We start from the raw sequence: 18,222 nt of genomic DNA, 5'->3' as shown, positions 1-18,222 counted from the left end.
ACCTCACCCCACTGGGAAATGGAGCTGGAAGGGGGAAGAGCTATGGAATCCGAAGCACTGCCCTCTGGCTTCGCCACTCCGAAGCCTTTCTCTTCACCTACCCTCTCCCTCATAGGCGCTCTGGATTTCAAGCCAGCCCAAGTTTCTAGGACGAGACTCTGTCACAGCTCTCAGAAGTGTGTATCTGTAAATCACCCAGAGAAGGTACTGCTGTAACAACCCTAAGCAATAGCTGAGTTTCATGTACACAAGTGAGAAAAATATAGACGTAGAGCTTTACCCCTTAAATCTAACTAGATAGAGCTCAATGTTTTCATAGCAGGTAGCAGGGAAATGGAAACCTGTGTGGTGTTTTGCTAGAGGTGATGGCAAAGGAACCCAAAAAATGGAAGAGGGGAAACTTACTTAGGAATTAGACTTCAGGGGAGAACAAAAGGTGGCTTTTCTGTGTGGAGGGTTTCTTTTCCTTCCTGCAAACCCTAAACAAAGGTAAATGGGGAGGTGGGGAATCTGCAACTCAGTCCCCTGAGAATTGTCTGCATTTCTACCAAATTTCCAGATGCTGCTGCTGGTCCAAAGAACTGTTGTAGTAGAGCATTAACAAGGCTGCATGGGATTTCAACCCATGTCCTTCTGAGCCTTGAACCCTCTCATACCCCTTCCCACTTCCCTCATTTCTACCACAGGGAGAGATGCTCCTGCCGGCCCACTTCCTGATGCTGCTGATGCTGCTCATAGGGGCCCCTGGAATGGGTTTATCCCATAAGTTCTCCAAAGCTCAGTCCATCTTCTGCTGCATCAACACAGCCCTGTCTGAGGCCAAGAAGGGCCAGCTGGAGGATACATCCCTGCTGAGCAAGAGAGGCTTCCCCTACCTGCCCAGCCAGGACCCATCCTCAGGAGAGGATGAAGGGAGGGAGGAGGAGGAAAACAAGAAAAAAAGGACCTTCTCTGGCCCTGGGGGTGGCGGTGGAGCTGGAAGCCCCCCATACAAGTACCTGTCCCAAGCACAGCTCAGGGGGAGGATGTACCAGGACAAGGCCAAGGGTGACCAGCGTACCAAGCTCACTCTGTCCCTTGATGTCCCCACTAACATTATGAACATCCTCTTCAACATGGCCAAGGCCAAGAACTTGCGAGCCAAGGCAGCTGCCAATGCCCATCTGATGGCACAGATTGGACGGAAGAAGTAGAATCAAGGCCAGCAGGAGGGTGGCCCATCAAGGACAAGGACAGAGGTCAGGGAGGATGGGGAGGGTTTGCCCACTCAACTAGTTTGTATTGTGTGGATGGTACAGTTTTATAGGCTGCCTCACTGCTCAACCCCTCTGATCCTTTCCTGCCTCCAGCCCAACTCCTTCCTCTATACAATACACAGATGTGCAGTGTTGTCCCAACTGTATGACTCGAAGCCATTAAGGTCTCTCCCTATGTCCTGTGTCTCTTTTGTCCTTCTCCACACTTCTCCTTGAGGGATCCCATGGCTGAGAAGAAGACAATGGTTCTCCTCTGCACACCAACTCCAGCCAAGACTGGAAGATGAGGAGCCATGCTGATTACCATCCCACCACTGAATCCCTTCCCTACTCTTTTGCTTCCATTAAAACCAGTGGCTTCTTGAACCCCTCACTTGTTTCAGTTCTTCTTCTATCAGCCAGCTGGCTCTAAAACTCTTCTCTCAGGAAGGAAGGCAAATGAGGGAGAACACAAAATGAGTCAATTCCCCATCCCTCCCAGGATATGAATGGTTCTTGGAGGCCTTAGGGAGAGTAAAGAAGAGCTTGTGAAAGATCAAACAGGCAGGACTCTTGTCAGTTGTCATTCAATCTAGAGCCATCTCCATGGCCCTGGTCCCACCCAAAGGGCACAGCCAGGGGTCTGCAGCCAGGATGGCCCCTGGGCTAGACAGGAGAGGGAGCTTTCAGTTATCCCTCTTGGGAAGCCCCACATGCTCCATAGCCTGCTAGGACATAGGGCCACAAAGCATTTAATTGGTGCTCCCTGAGCTCACACTAACTGGGCACCTGGGAGGTACTGATGGGTGAAGCAAGACCTCTGCTTTCCGTGAGTCAACATCTAAGCAAATAGACAAAACCAAAATGAAAGAAAAGCAAATACCTCATGAAATATATAAGTTATGGGCTACAGAGCAATAGTAATTAGTATAAAGAATATATGAGAAATTCAGAGATAAGAGAATTTAATACGAGTTAAAGTCCACTAACAACAGACATCAGCAAGTACCCTGATGGCCTGATGGCCTCCTGCAGCAGAGCCTGAGGGCCAGATTCCCAGAGAGGGACTGTGGTTCCACTCTCTTCAGCCTGGTGGTAAGTCATAAAAATACATAAAATGAACTTCTGGATGGTGGGATCAACAACCTACACACACACCAGCAGCTAACAGTACCAGCAAAGCAAAGTCAAAATACAAATGAATGATAATTTGGAAAGATATTTTCTACTCATATAAAAGATAAATGGCCTATTTATTGATCATATACTTAAAGAGCTACTAAAAATTGATCAGAAAAAAAGAAAAATAAGCAAGGATATAAATAGGGTATTGAGAAAAATTCATCAGACAATTAAAGTTCTTAAAATAAAATAAAATATATCAAATGTATAGAGGCAATATAAAATACTTAAGAATGTTTATCTAAGATTGCAAAGAGGAACAAAAATTCATGCACATTTCCTTTAAAAGTGATTCTTTAAGTTTGCTAGACTTAGCAATAACAAGATTCACAAGCTGAACTTAAAAGTTCATGTACTAACTTGTTTTATTTTAATCTTAGGAGGTTGCTAATTGTTAAAAACAATAGAAAAACCTGTAAATGGTCTTTTCTGTGTGTGACAATGCACACATGCACACAAATGCCCTCCACACCAGCAACACCCATAGAAACAACAGAGCAGTATTTAAGCATTTCACCAGTGCCCTCCAGTGTCTGAAAAGAGAAACAAGACATGCACATAAAAAAAATTTTTTTAAGTACTTAGTAAAAGCCTAATAAAAGTTCAAAGCCCTGTGCAGGATATGCACATGAAAGAAGCTTCATCACTGAGTATTTACAATACAGAGTAGGGCATAGTTTTGTAAGTTTATAGTTGTGTGTATGGAAAATAATACAACAATTAATAATAATACAAGCATTAACTCTGTGTTTCACATACCTACAACTGTAAACCTACCTTGACCCTTGAATCCTAGAGTGGGAGTAAATGGATAATACAGATTGCTCTAGTAGTTCAGAGAGGCGTGAGGAGGAAGAGTCCCAAGCAACTACATGGAACAGGTAACATCTGAATTGGGTTTACAGTAGGAATTGCAGCCCATGGTCCCATAGGAAATGAAAGACAGCAGTGAGAAGAAACAAGGCATAGGAGATAAGAATCTATGCTGAGATGTAGGGAGAGTCTAGTTTGAATGGAATGCATGACAGCAAGGTACAGGACGGAATTGGAAATTTAAACTGTAACTAGTGATAACAGGCTCTGCATGTCACATGCAGGAGATTACACTTTATGCCTAAAACAATGGGGAATTATTAAAGCCTTTTATAAGGAGCAGAATAATCCAAGCTGTGCTTCAGAACATTCAGTCACAAAGTAGTAAGTAGGATGGATTGGAAAGACAAAATGAGAAGCAGAAAAACATTTAGATACAAATGTGCTAGGGATTGGGAAAGGATTTGATGACTGAGCTAGGATGGTGTCAACAGGAAGAAAAAGGAAGGGATTTTGAGCCCTCACTGGTGTGACTCGGTTGGTTGGAGCATCATCTCATAAACCAAATGGTGGTAGGTTGAATTCCTGGTCAGGACACGTGCCCAGATTGCGGGTTCAATCCCTGGTTGTGGCACATGCAAGAAAGCAACAAATCAATGTTTCTCTCTGTCTATCTCTTCCCTTCCTCTCTCTCTAAAAGAAATTTTTAAAAATATCCTCAAGTGAAGATTTAAAAAATTAAAAAGAAAAGAAAAAGCAGTCAAAAATTATGGTGTTGCTTAGACTCTGCTTTACTGGGGAGATGATGACATAAGACAGAACACCAAAGGAAGAGCAGGTTTCTTTGGAGGAAAATGATGTTTTTCTTGGAAGAAGTGAAGTGTAAGTGTAAGCAAAACATCTGGAAGGACAGGGTCAGTACGTTAGGAAGAAATTCTAGTACAGAGTTCACTCAAAAGAGAATGCAAATCACAGTACCCATATAAAGCTGATGTGGTTATGAATAAGATAAAAACCAGAAAAGAGAATCAAGGGCATTTTCATTAGGGGAAGATGGTAGAGAAAAGGAGTCTGTGGAGATGTCTCATGAGGAGGAGAACAAAGTAGTGTCACAGAAAGCAAAGGGAAGTTTCAAGAAAAAAATTAACAAATGCTTAAAGTAAAGAAATCTGAAGGCTGAGATAGTCATTGATTTGATAAATCAGGTATGATCTTTAAAGTGGTCTTCAAGACAATAGTTTTACTAGAATGATGGGGAGGTCACCAAATAACAAAGGCTAAAGAGTGAACAGAAGATGAGTTGTAGGCAACATATGTATATTCCTTTGAAAAGTTTGATGGAGTGGAAAGATGTGACAGCATGTTATAAGAGTAATAGAATCCAGAAAAGGGTGTTGGTTTTTTTTAATGAAGAGACCTCAACATACAAGAAGAGAGAAGAAGGCCCTGGCTGGTGTAGCTCAGTGGATTGAGCATAGGCCTGTGAAGCAAAAGGTTGCTGGTTCGATTCCCAGTCAGGGCACATGCCTGGGTTGCAGGCCAGATCCCCAGTAGGGGACACATGAGAGGCAACCACACATTGGTGTTTCTCTCCCACTCTTTCTCCTTCCCTTCCCCTCTATCTAAAAATAAATAAATAAATAAATAATTTTTAAAAAAAGAAGAAAAGAAGTCAGTGGAGAAAAGGAGAGAGAACACACAGGGACGTTGAAGAACAAGGTCTTCTAGAAGAGTCAAGGGGAGAAGGTGCACAAATCATAAGTGGCCTTGGAAAGAAGAGGTCTTTCCTCTGGGATAGTGGAGGATATGTGAAGATTCAAAATAATTTTAAGGGGAGATCAAAGAGGAACATAAGAAGTTAAAGTCAGATGGATATGATTTAAAACAGGTAGGAAATGAGGTAAACTCCTCGTGCTTTTCAATGTAATATATACTAAGTAGCAACTCCATGCCTGACACCATAGAGGCACCAGTGAATAAGACAGTCCCTGACTCAAGATCACTTTTGATTAGCGCTGATACTCCTCAGAGTCATTTCAATCATTAGCTCAGGTGATCTCACTCTTTAAGGAAGAAAGGGCAAATATTCCCTTTCAGCCCCAGATCACATTAAGAAAGAGTAAAGGTTGTTCTTTTGTCTGAAGGAAAATGATGCCAGCTGGAAGCATGGTAATGCAAGAAGGAATGAAGAGTAAGAATGAGGGAAAATCGAAGCAAACATCTACTGTTTGAAAGACACACTAATAATATTTTGTAGGGATTAAAATATGTATGGCATTAAAGTACAAGGTAAAAAATGCACAAAAGGCAGAATAGTAAATAAAGTTGAAGAGTCCTATGGTCTTTTCATTGCCCAACAGTGGTAAAAACACTAACACATGCCAATAGTCAAGTTTGAATGTTATAATTTCTAAGGTATCCACTAAAATATTTTAATGAATATTTAATAAACTAATAGAGAGGTAACATGAATAATAAAGAAAAATGTTTGGTAAACCTCATATCTATGTATGGCATTATACAGGTAGCATCAAAAATTAATCAATTCTTAGACTCACAAAGTCTTGGAACTGGAAAGGGTCTTATAAACAACCTTGTCCAAGATGAGGCTGTTAAGATATGGGGAAGCTAAGTATATATTTCAAGATCACATAATGATAATAGTGCCATGAATTGGATCCATCTTTCCTAATATCTAGTTAAATATTTCTTTCATGTTACATCTTCCCTTTTAGAGTGACAAGTTTAGTTAAAAGAAACAGCCTGAAGAAAAGTATTTGAGCCTTGATAAATAATCTCTAGGAAACCTAACCCTAAAAGTCACAAGTATGTGAAATGTCCATAGTACTTAGGTCATCAGATAGCTTTATTTACAGTTGAATAAGATTTATAAGATTTTAAAATGCAAACATGAGAAACATAGGTTAATTGAAAAAATAGTGTCCTCCCAATAATTTGGATACCAGTATAGGCTCCTTCAAATGTTGAAGGTTTTCTTCCACACTTAAAGAGCCAGAGAGTCCACCATTAGTCTGCATTGGATTTGATGAGAGTAACAATCAAGTTCACCAAATCACTCTCTTTACTGGGAGAAAAAACATATACATTTGTTAACTGTCCTCTAAATGTTTGATCGATCACAGCAAGTCAGAGGTGAGAGAGTCATATTCATTGCCCTGTTACTGTATTGGAAGTCCTGTGTGCATTTTAGGATTAACTGTCCTTGTTCCCAAGAAAACCCCAGTAGGATTATTGTTTAGGTGTCAGCATAGATTGAGCTCTTGGTACAGGGCCTTGCAAGCCAAGGCCAAAGAATATCCAGCCAGATACTCTGAGATTTGAGGACTGACCAAAAACTTGCTGATAGTTGTGTGGGCTGGAAAACTGTCTCTTCACAGGTATTGACAAATATCTAAATACCATTTCTACCATACCTGTGGTCATTGGCCTCCGTGGTGACGATGGTTGGAGTTGAAAACAGGCAAAACAGTACATCATTCAAATGGAGCTCTTTAAAGGCCACACCTCAGGGCAGGGATTTGAGTGGGTAGAAACAGCTACCAGGAACATATGAAAGATGGAGCAGCAGTTCTGGGGTCCAAGTAAGACATATAAGAAGGTGGCAGCATTGCAGTTTGGTAAATCTCATGATAATACACACAACTTTACACTTTCAGCCAAGGTTATAGAGCCCACCAGACCCAAGGCACTGACCACATCTGGGCCAAGAGAGGCTACAACCAGAGGACTAAGGCTGAAAGGTAAATGCCTGAGGAACGAGTCACCTGAAAACTATCTACCATCAATCAGCTCAAGAGCAACACCAGCCCAAGCAAGCACCTTTGCAATATCTAGTTCTCCTAATTCCCACTATTAGGCTAAATAAACATCATGGATTTAAAAAATCTGGCTAGTGATTTTAATGCATTTATAATTTTTTCATTTTAAATTATAACTTATTTGAAAATGGGTTACTACCAAGCAGTAATACTGTTTAATACCAAAAATTAATTCCATTAAGTGCTTATTTTATTTTATTTTTTAAAGATTTTATTATTTATTTTTTAGAGAGAGGAGAAGGTAGAGAGAAAGAGAGGGAGAAACATCGGTGTGTGAGAGAAACGTCAATTGGCTGCCTCTCACACCCAACATGTGACCTGTCCCACAACCCAGGCATGTGCCCTGACCAGGAATAGAACCAGCAACATTTTTCTTCACAGGCCAGCATTCAACCCACTGAGCCCCACCAACCAGGGCCATTAAGTGTTGTTTTTTTTTTTAACTTCAAATCCTCAGAGCACCCCACCTCCAGTCCCCAGGGTTTCTTATTTAGCAAGTGCATAGCGAAGTTTAAGAATCTGCCTTTTTTTTCTAAACTTTGGAAATCACTCTGATATAGAGTTCTTCGGGCCACAGTTTGAGAATACCTTATCAAGCAAGGAAAGCTGAAAGAGATCACTGAATGGAGTTTCACTTACAGGACCTAAAGGACACACAGATTCAAATTTGTGTAAGATCTAAGAATTTGTTTGTTTGTTTATTTGTTTGTTTGTATAAAAAGCAAACTGAGACCTTAAGGCCCACATTTGGAAGCAAAAAAAAAGTCATACTGAAAGTGCTCATTATTTAATCAATGTACAAAGTATAGACCTGGAGGAAATAACATTAATAATCAAAATTGTGTCATGTTCCACCTCAGATATAGTACAGGGTTTCAGAGTGTCATGGTTGAAAAAGCAAAGAATATAGCCAGGTTTCCATTCAAAGAACAAAAAAAAGTCATATGTAACTCAGAAAGGCCTCCAAAGCTTAGAAGATTCACAGGTAGCAGTGCTGAATTATGCTGACAAGAAAAGATACGTTCATTGTTAATATTGGCTGATTTAATTTAGTGTGGAACTTAAGTTCTTGCTTGATTTGATTTCTTTCTTCTAATCAAGGGAACTCTACCCACTAACTGTATAATGTCTTAAAAAGTAAACATGGCACTTTAAATTCATTTTTACCATCACATATGCATTAGGAACTTTGCCCCACCTCTTCATAATCCTTCTCTAGAGCGGCCAGATCTTCCCTGGCCTCTAAAAACTCCTCTTCTTCCATGCCTTCTTTGATGTACCAATGTAGAAATGCCCTCTTGGCATACATGAGGTCAAACTTGTGATTCAGGCGGGTCCAGGCCTCTACAACTGCTGTGGTGTTGCTCAGCATGCAGACAGCCTGCTGGACCTTGGCCATTTCACCCCCTGGCATCACTGTGGGTGGTTGATTGTTGATGCCCACCTTGAAACCTGTTGGACACCAATCTACAAACTGAATGGAGTTTCTTGATTTCATGGCTGCAATTGCTACATTCACATCCTTAGGAACCACATCCCCTCTGTAGAGTAGGCAGCAGGCCATGTACTTCCCCAGTCGAGGGTCACACTTGACCAGTTGGTTGGAGAATTCAAAGCAAGCAGTGGTGATATCTGACACAGAGAAGTCCTTGTGGTATGCATTGTCAGCAGAAATGATGGGGGCAAAGGCTGTCATGGGGAAATGTATTCTTGGATAAGGTACTAGGTTGGTCTGGAATTCATTTAAGTCCACATTCAAGAACCCTTCAAACCGGAGGGAAGCAGTAATGGAAGATACTGCCTGACTTATCAACCTATTAATGATGGAGTAAGAGGGGCGTTCGACACCAAGTTTACGGTGGCATATGTCATAGAGGGCCTCATTGTCCACCATGAAGGTACAGTCTGAGTGCTCTAATGTGAAATGGGTGGTGAGGATGGAGTTATAAGGTTCTACTACAGCAGTGGAGATCCTGGGGGCTGGATAGACAGAGAACTCCAGTTTCGTTTTCCTGCCATATTGTACTGAGAGCTGCTCCATTAAGAGTGATGTAAATCCTGATCCAGTGCCTCCACCAAAGCTTCGGAAAATCAAAAATCCCTGCAGTCCACTGCACTGCTCTGCCTGGGAAAGGAAACAAGATGTCAGAACTCAGCCAAATAAACCAGGAAGCTGTGGTTCCCAAAACAAACCAAAACTTGCATAAAGGACCGATTTACTATTATCAACTGCACAGCAAACATATTTATTTTGAAACATGCTTGAGTCATTACTTCTGAGGTGGCAAAGCACTGTAGAGATTTACTGTAAGTAAAGTATAAATATTCAACTGTCTTTTGCTGCCCTCCATAATTATATCTGCATATGACTTAAAGCAAGGTCTCTATCAATAATAATGAAAATGACTAGCAAACATTGAAGCAATATATTTTTCCCCTATAGTACACGACAGGCCTAAATTTGTATGCCCAGTCAGTCTACTGGGCTAGCGTAAAGGCATTGTATTACCTAGTGATTGTGGCAAATGCCAGAACATGTCCTTGACAAAGGTTTTCCAGACACATGTCCTTAAAGAATTAACTGTCAGTAAATAGAGTAACTAATCTTCAGGTAGGATATGCCTCCTGTTAACTTTACAAATAGTGGTTACTATTGAAAAGTTACAAGTTTTAGGGTGCTTTGGAACTTTCTGATAACAAGATAAACTGCAAGTGAGCAGAAGCGAAGGGTAGATGGTGACTAGTGATTAAAAAAAGGAAAAGTCTGGTGTTTGCAAACATGGGGAGACCTTGTGAGCATTATGCTAAGCGAGATAAGTCAGAAGAGAAAGACAAATATTGTAGCATCGCACTCATATATGGAATCCAAATAAGCCAAACATGTGGAAATGAAGAGTAGAATAGTGGTTGCTGAGCACCGGGGTGGGCAGGGGAGGGGAATGGGGAGATTTTGGTTGAAGTGTACAAACTTTTAGAAGATAAAGCCAAGATCCAGGCCTCCAGTGTCCAGCATGGTGACCATAGTTAACAATATTGTATTGTTTACTTGAAAGTTGCTAGGAGAGTAGATCTTAAATGTCTTCACCACAAAATTTTTTAAAAACTAATTGTGTGAGGGGATAGAAGTATTAACTAATCCTATTGTGGTACACCTTAAATTTACATCTCAATAAAGCAGGGGGAAATAAAATACTTCCTTAATAAATCTTTTTAAAAAAATAGAAAATGGGGCTACACAGAAGGTGTGGAACCTGGCTTTTCCTACATGACACAGTGTGAACAAAGCCCTCATCAGGACACTTCCCAGCTCTGAGCATGGCAGGAGGCTCCAGGGAGAGAGGTTAGGTGGTGATTATGCGGGTAGTAGAACTGCTGGTGATGCTTAGGAGATGTCCTGCAGAATCCCAGGCACTCAGGCACACTTCCCCCAACCCAGCTGAGAAGAAGAGAGCCACTTGCCAGCTTTCGGATTCTCTCTAGCACAAGGTCGATGATCTCTGACCCCAGAGAATAGTGGCCTCGGGCATAGTTATTTGCAGCATCCTCCTTCCCATTAATGAGATGCTCTGGGTGGAAGAGTGAGCGGTACTTGCCTGTTCGAATCCCATCTGCAGAGGGAAAAGCAGGTCAACCACTCCATGCCATCAACTGCTAGCCCTCTGCTAATTCTTACACAGCCCTGGACCAGGACCTCTCTCCTCCCCCAATGTTGTGATAAAGGAATGGGGTTAAACTTCTGACTTGGCCTTCCTTAGTCTAGGAAAAGGTACAACTAGTATGCTACAGACTGAAAGTATGCTTTTCCATCATATACCCCGTATTTGTTTCTTAGAGCTGCTGCAACAAATTACAACAAAGCAGGTGGTTTAAAACAAGAGAAATTTATTCAGGTGGCCAGCAGCCTAAAAGCAAGGTGTTGGCAGTGTTGATTTGTTCCAGAGGCTCTGAGGGAGAATCTGCTTTGCACCTGTCTCCAAGCTCCAATGACTACAACAGTGCCTGGGGTTCCTTGGCAGACAGCTGCTCACACCAGTCTCTGTCTCCGTCATGCATGCTGTTTCCCCTGGGTAGTCACTCTTCTTATAAGGATACAGATCATTGGACTCAGGGCACCCTAATCCAGTATGACATCATCTTATTTTTAAATGAAGTCATATTTTGGGGTTCTGAGTGGACGTAGATTTTTGGGAGATACTCTTCAACCCACCACACATCCTGTGGCACTTTGGTATCTTAAGACAAGTATTTCTTAATCCACAAAGAGCCAACAGTGTGTTGGAAAAGTATGAAAGAGGATACCAATGTAAATTATTACTAGTATACTTTAACGATGCTTTAACAAAGAAGGTGTGGCATGCTCAAATGCCCACACAACTCAAATAGTTAACATAAATGCATGTGGCAGGTGAATTGGGGGTAAGATGTTGGCAGTATCCAATACAACCCAGTGCAATCCTTGCCTGGTTCCATTGCCTTTTAAAACCCTGGGCAGCATAAGAAACACAGTATGTTGGAGGCCCGTGTTCTACTCCCCTACCTTAGAATTACCCAAATAGCATGACTCCTAAAGAATTATGCAGTGGTGTTTGAGGGTTAAGTAGGCTTTTGGAATGTTGTTCTGGTTATAGTGTGCTGCTTCACTGCATAGTAGTAAAGAGCGTGTGTTCAAGCATTAATATCCTACATTCATATCTTGCCTTCCACACTTAGCTATAGAGCAAATACTTATGTCTCTAGCCTCAATTATTTTACCTCACAAATAAGGGTAATAACAAGAGCTACCCCACTGAGCTATTATGAGGCTTAAATGAGATCATAGGGCATGATGCATGGCCCATTAAACAAGACTCATAAATAATAATGATAAATTTGGCTTCATGGCGTACATTTATGCAGATTTATCTTAACTATATACATCTTTGGCCTTAGCTGCAGATATCCATAGTTAGTCATAGAAACTCACTGCCTTAAAGGAAATGCACTAATTTTCTAAGAGCAAGATAAGGTTCTCTCGAGTCACCTTGCTCTTCTGTATATGATATGACCATGAATTTTGTACACCCCCAAATGTTTCAATTTATTAAAAATGAGTTTAAATGACTTTTAGCTAACATGCACATACCCCCCCAAATCCTACCAAAGTTGGGGTTTTTAAAGCTATATTTATAAACAAGACGTAAGTGGGAATATAATTCTGAGTGGGCTCTTTGTTTCTCACCAGAATATCTAAGTCTGAGTTCAATAAAAGGGAGGAATTTATGGAAGCCAGCTTCTTTATGACAATGTCCAGTTGGGATCTTAAGGGTGGTGAGTTCCATAAATTCTCTCAGTAAAATCCACTCTCTCAGAAATCAGCAGCACCACTCTGTCCACTCAACTTCCTAAACTTTTCCATGTTGATCAACGAATTAATTACCTGGCCCAGCATCCTCAGGGACTTCCATGGTTTTCAAACACAATTATTTGACCATTCCATGGGTTCCTTAACCCGAATGCCATTCAGTTCCACTCCACTTGAGTCACCATCACTCACAACTGTAAACCCTAAAACCTTAAACTTGCAAAATTCTTTCTCTGACCATACTTCTTTTCTCCCCCTACCTGAGCCCATGACTCAGCCCCAACTATCTTTCCAGTCTCCTCTCCCATCACTATCCTGTTCACACTGGAAGGTCCAGCCACGCTGAACTCTCACTGAACTTGCATGCTCGTCCTCTGTGAATTTGCAGATGCTGTTTCCTCGGGAGGACACCTTGAATGACTGCCTCTGTACCCCACAGAAATTTCTATTATTATCAGGTTGTAGCATATGAAATTGAGATTTTTTAGTAAAAAGTGGTCATCTGTTGGCAGTTTTATATGGCTTAACTTGATACATTTATTAACGTTGTATTAACTATTTTACATTTTCTCCCTCACTCAATTCTGCTGCTTTGTGTTCAAAGAGGATGGCTGTATGAGAAGGCAAACCTAGAATCACAGAAGTTCAGCCCTGAATAACTCAATTATCTAAGGCAAGTTCCATAACCTTCCTAAGATGTAGTTTCCTCATCCGTAAACTGGAGATGACACAATGTGTCCCAACAGAGTTGTTGAAAGATCACTTGAGCCTCCCTAGCCAACATGACATAATCCTATTTATATAGACTGTATAACCTAACAGTCCCACCCACTGATCATTGATTTGTTTGTTTTGATTGTGGCCCTGGTAAAGTGCACTGAAACATAAACCTTATCTTACCTATAACACTTGGCTCTAGGTCCACGAAGAGTGCTCTGGGCACGTGCTTCCCAGCTCTTGTCTCACAAAAGAAGGTATCGAAAGAGGTATCCTTATGCTCCATTTTAGCAACTCCCAACTGATCCTTTTTACTATTGAGAAGAAAGCCATCTGGATGGATTCCATGTTCCAGGCAATAGAGTTCCCAGCAAGCAGCCCCAGTCTGGACACCAGCTTGGCCCACGTGAATGGAAAGGCACTCCCTCTGAAATAAGCCAGAATGAGTTAGAACCGAGCAGGCCTCTCTAGGTCTCACCAGCCATGTCACTTCGCACTTCTTCTTATAACTGACAGAGACCAGCTAGCCTATGCCAACAGGAGAAATTTATTATGAGGCAAATTAGAAGTATCTTCTGCAAATCAAAAACCAGGTAAGCTTTAGGAACAACTGAACAAAGGAGTTGGATTCCTTTAAAAGTTTATTTCGATAACATAAATTAGGCACCTGTTGTGTAATTGCTTAAGAATGAATCAAGAAAAATACCTATATACACACACACACACACACAAAAAAAAATCAAGCTGTCTTAACCGGAAAAAATTTAGCTCTTTATCAGAAAGAATAAAACCAATATCAATATGTAGACTTGACACATATTAAAACCCATAACAGATAAATTAATGATGTTATCTTTTCGTATCTTGAGAATAGCAAGCAACACTTGCTATTCATATGGGCTTTAAGTAAGTATGGATGTTCTAAGCTTAAGAGTAGTGAAAAATTTACCAAGGAAATAAGCAATAGATTTAACAACCCAGATATACATAAGATAATTTTTATAAGTACTGATTTTTTAAAAAGTCCTTGAGATATCTACTACATAAATAGGCAAATGGCATCAACAAACAAATACAAAAGAAATAACCTAAAAATGTACAATGGCATTCACAATATTATAATTTATAAGAGTAAAAAACAAGGACCAATCTACTTACCCGTTCACCTATTGTTGACCATTTAAAGGAAGGTCCATCAGTGCAATGGCACAGTATGCAAGCCTCAAATATTTACCAAAAAAAATATATGACATGGAAAATGTTTATGATAAAATATTAAGTAATAATTATGTAAGTTGTGTAAGTTACATAGTGTATGATGTCAAATACATTTAAAATATAGAAAGAGTATTTTTAAATATATCAAAATATAATTATAGTTATATATGGATAGTACATGATTTTTTTTCTTGTTTTAAACTTTACTGTTTTCCTTTACCATCATCACCATCATCACCTCTACTCTCCTAACCCACTTTTAAATCACTATTCACATTTTTTAAGTCAAACACCTTTTTATTTATTGAGTAGACAATATCTACTCATCTGAGGAAATAAAGAGAAAGAATCCTAAAAATTGAAAGTGACAGCAACTGATTTTAATATAGTTGAGTTTTCATTGCAGGTGGTCATGGAACAAGTCTAAGCAGGGAGGGGTCTTACAAGGCAATGAGGCTGTTTTCGAATCATAAGAGGCTATCGAGCTGTCTGCCTGATAAGCTGTTAGGCAACCCTGCCTTGGTACTCTCCCAAGGTCTGACATTCAACTACAAAAAAACTCCTGGTCGGAGGGAGGGAAGGAGCACTGGCCAGGCACACCCCTGCCATCAGACTTGAACTCTATCCTCACTCAGCACATCACACCTTGTACTTTGCCTCCTTGGTTTACAAGTCATAACATAGCCCTCTTTGCTTTATGAGAAATTCAAGCTCACTAATTGAATACTTCCCCCGCGTTTCTTCTCTGTACAACTACCAGTCTCTACTGACAAAGGGTGTTAACTTGATTTAGAAAGCACTTCACTTAGTACCAACCAATATTCCAAACTCTTGGGCACATAAAAATGAAAACAACACATTCCACCATAAAGAGCCTCCTCACACCCCTACATTTAAAGTCCTGTTGGACTTTAAAATGATCTCAGTACAATAGCTGCTATAATCAGATCAAGACTCATCTAAATCCCTAGATTCAGGTAAAAATTTAAAAGGGAAGGAGAATTCATGGTTTCCACAACATGAAAACTACTTACATGTAGATTTCTCTCATAGCATCCTTTCTCAGCTGTTGACCACCCAAGTCCACATCGGATGCACACATGGCATTTGCTCACAATAATTACACACAAAAATCACCAACATAAAAAAAAAATTGCTGCCCTGGCCAGTGCGGCTCATTTGGTTGGGGCATCGTCCCATAACCAAAAGACTGCAAGTTCAATTCCTGGTCAGGGCACATACCTAAGTGTGTGGGTTTGGTCCCCAGTCAGGGTGTGTGTGGTCCCCAGTCTGGGCACTGTCGAGAGCTACCCAATCGATGCTTCTCTCTTGCATCAACGTTTCTCTCTTTCCCTTCCTCTCTCTAAAAAGCAATAAAAAATTGTCCTCAGAGAAGGATAATTTCTTTTTCTTTTTTAAATTGCTGCTCCGTGGCCTGTTACCCAAATGGTTCAGACATAGGAGTGGCACCGTCTTTTTCAAACTCAGCAGGAACATTTGGCCCAACAAGGACCACCCTTGCCCTTACCGATCTGAGAAGCAGCTGTCTATAACATAACTGTGTCCCTGGGTACAAAATCCTATTTTCACTTTATTTCTCTCTTAGCTTTTTCCTCCTTCCCAAACTATCTGTTGAAATATTAACCAAACTATAAAATAATAAAAGATTATAAAATGCCCACTGAATATCAATATTGTATGTCAGAGCATATTAATATATGGTTATAAGAAGTAATACAGAAGGTCTCCTATACCTCTTACACATTTTCCTCCATGGAAAGATCTTGCAAGATTATAGTAAATATCAAACCCAGAATACCAAGTTAATACAGTCAAGACACATTTCCATTAACATGAGGATCCCTCATGTAGGAAGACATCATTTTTAAGAGCAAAACAATTTAAACACCCTTAAAATGTTAGACAGAGAGTCCAGTGGGGTGAGAGGATCAAAGATGAAAAAACAGTTTGAAAGGTTATTTCCATTTCAAAATTTAAAATCCCGGGAAACTAAAATTGCTGTGATTGAAACATAGAGATTAAAGGGGAAGTGAATCTTGAAAGGCGGTCCCCAAAGGACTCTCTGAAGTCAAGAGAGAACAAAGAAGATATTCATGCACTTTACCTGCCACACGCTTATGAGATCAGCAATGGTAACCTGGGTCTGAAGTCCCCAGAAACTCTAAAATCACACTTGAAGGTGAAGTAATTGATTTCTACAGAAAAACCAGCACACCACGTCTAAAACCAATGCAAAAACTAAAGGAAGCAGCGGTTCATGCTTCAGCATTTGGGTTAAAGGCAATGAACACCTGTATATTAACTATGCTTTCGCTAAAAACAGCGAAAACAAGAGCTGAATAGAAAAGAGCTTATTTAAATCTGCTTCGAACATGGATATTAAAAGAAACAAATGGTTCTTTAAAATTTCTTTTCTCACATCAAGAATTTATTAAGAATTACTTGGTAAGGAAGAGGGTAAATATGATGCGTAAAATTTGCCACAACACCAAAGCAACACCGTCAACAAGGTACAAGCACCGTAGTCACTTACCATGCTGAGCTGAAGGTGCCCCCTGGTAATGAATGACAGAGTGTGCCCAGGTGAGCCTTATCACAGTGCAGGAGGTGACTCCACCTGAAGGCCGAGCTGCTGACTTCACTTAAAGCAGCACAGCCTCTTTTCAGTTTTTCAGCTGCTGACTCACAAATTAGCTGTGGTGGCCTGAACACCCTGAGATAAAGCTGTGATAAACTGAGATTTGCAAAGAAATCAGAAGAAAATGAGAAATATCTTTTTTGTAATGTAATTTTTAAGGGCATTATTTTTAAGTAACACTGTCCTTGAAAAACTAAGTCTTCAAAGAAAAAATTTCCTCAAGTAGTAATAATTGGAATTTCAAGTCTAGAGAAGTGTTCTGATGTGATAGTCTTATATCAATCTGGCTAGTCCGTAGTGCTCAGTGATTCAATCAAATACTAATCTAGGTAACTGCTGTGAAGGCATTTGGTACATGTGGTTAACACTGACGACCACTTCACTCTAAGTAAATATTGCCCTTGATAATGTGGGAGGGCCTTGCCTAATCAGTTGCAAAATGTTGAAAGCAAAAGAGCATGTGCTGCAACTGATCAAGGCTGGGCAGATCCACTCTTGCCTCCAGGAGACAGAAGAAAATGTACGGAGCTGTGGGAGTGCTTCACATACATGGGTGGGCAAGTCATGCTCGCTAAAGGTGTGTGTCTAACTAGTGAGAAGCCCCTACCTGTTTAAGTACTAGAGGGGAACAAAGACAGAAAAATGCCAAAATATTACATAACATAACATAGTTCTACACATGCAAGCCCTCTTTATGTTATGGGAATAGTTTGTCGGACCCAGTCTCAAGGCCATGAGAACACTGGTTATCAGGCCCCTCCAAGGCTATGGGAACTCTGCTTCCCTCAGCTACCCAGACACCTGAGCGAGGAAGCCAGACTGCCTGCACTTACCCTACAGAGCAGCTTAAGCTTCAGCTCCTATGCGAATTGCCAGTCTCACCTATCAATTTCAGACTTCATAGCACCCACCATCACATAAAACAATTATCTGAAATAAATCTCCATACATAAATACACTATTCCATTAACTTACACATAAATAAATCTCCACATACACACACACAAATAAAGAATCCTTAAAAGAAAAAAGTATGGTCCTGGCTGGTATGGCTCAGTTGGTTGGGCATCATGCTGCAAAGTGAAAGATTGCCAGTTCAATTTGCTGTCAGGGCACATGCCAAGGTTGCAGGTTTGGTCCCTGGTCAGGACATGTATAAGATACAACAGATCAATGAATCCCTATCACATGGATGTTTCTTTCCCTCTCTTTCTCCCT

The 18,222-nt window shown here is 40.5% G+C and overlaps 2 protein-coding genes across 2 annotated transcripts; one reads left to right on the top strand and one right to left on the bottom strand.

Moving 5' to 3' along the window:
• Positions 1–692: 692 nt before the first annotated feature.
• On the top strand, positions 693–1,193 carry UCN3 (urocortin 3). The gene has a single exon (XM_037156023.2). It carries the CDS (start codon positions 693–695, stop codon positions 1,191–1,193), a length of 501 nt encoding a protein of 166 aa, XP_037011918.1.
• Positions 1,194–7,313: 6,120 nt separating this feature from the next.
• On the bottom strand, positions 7,314–16,934 carry TUBAL3 (tubulin alpha like 3). The gene is made up of 4 exons (XM_053665814.1): positions 16,900–16,934; positions 13,311–13,554; positions 10,525–10,677; positions 7,314–9,190 (listed from the first exon to the last, which is right to left on the bottom strand). Exons 1-4 carry the CDS (start codon positions 16,900–16,902, stop codon positions 8,250–8,252), a joined length of 1,341 nt encoding a protein of 446 aa, XP_053521789.1. The 5' UTR covers positions 16,903–16,934; the 3' UTR covers positions 7,314–8,249.
• Between the last annotated feature and the right edge of the window lie 1,288 nt (positions 16,935–18,222).

Source organism: Artibeus jamaicensis, unplaced genomic scaffold, assembly GCF_021234435.1.
Source record: "Artibeus jamaicensis isolate MK-2021 breed Jamaican fruit bat unplaced genomic scaffold, CSHL_Jam_final contig_426, whole genome shotgun sequence".
In the NCBI taxonomy this organism is placed as follows: domain Eukaryota; kingdom Metazoa; phylum Chordata; class Mammalia; order Chiroptera; family Phyllostomidae; genus Artibeus; species Artibeus jamaicensis.
Note: the sequence above shows the minus strand (reverse complement) of the source record. Positions and strands in the feature narration are given on the sequence as shown.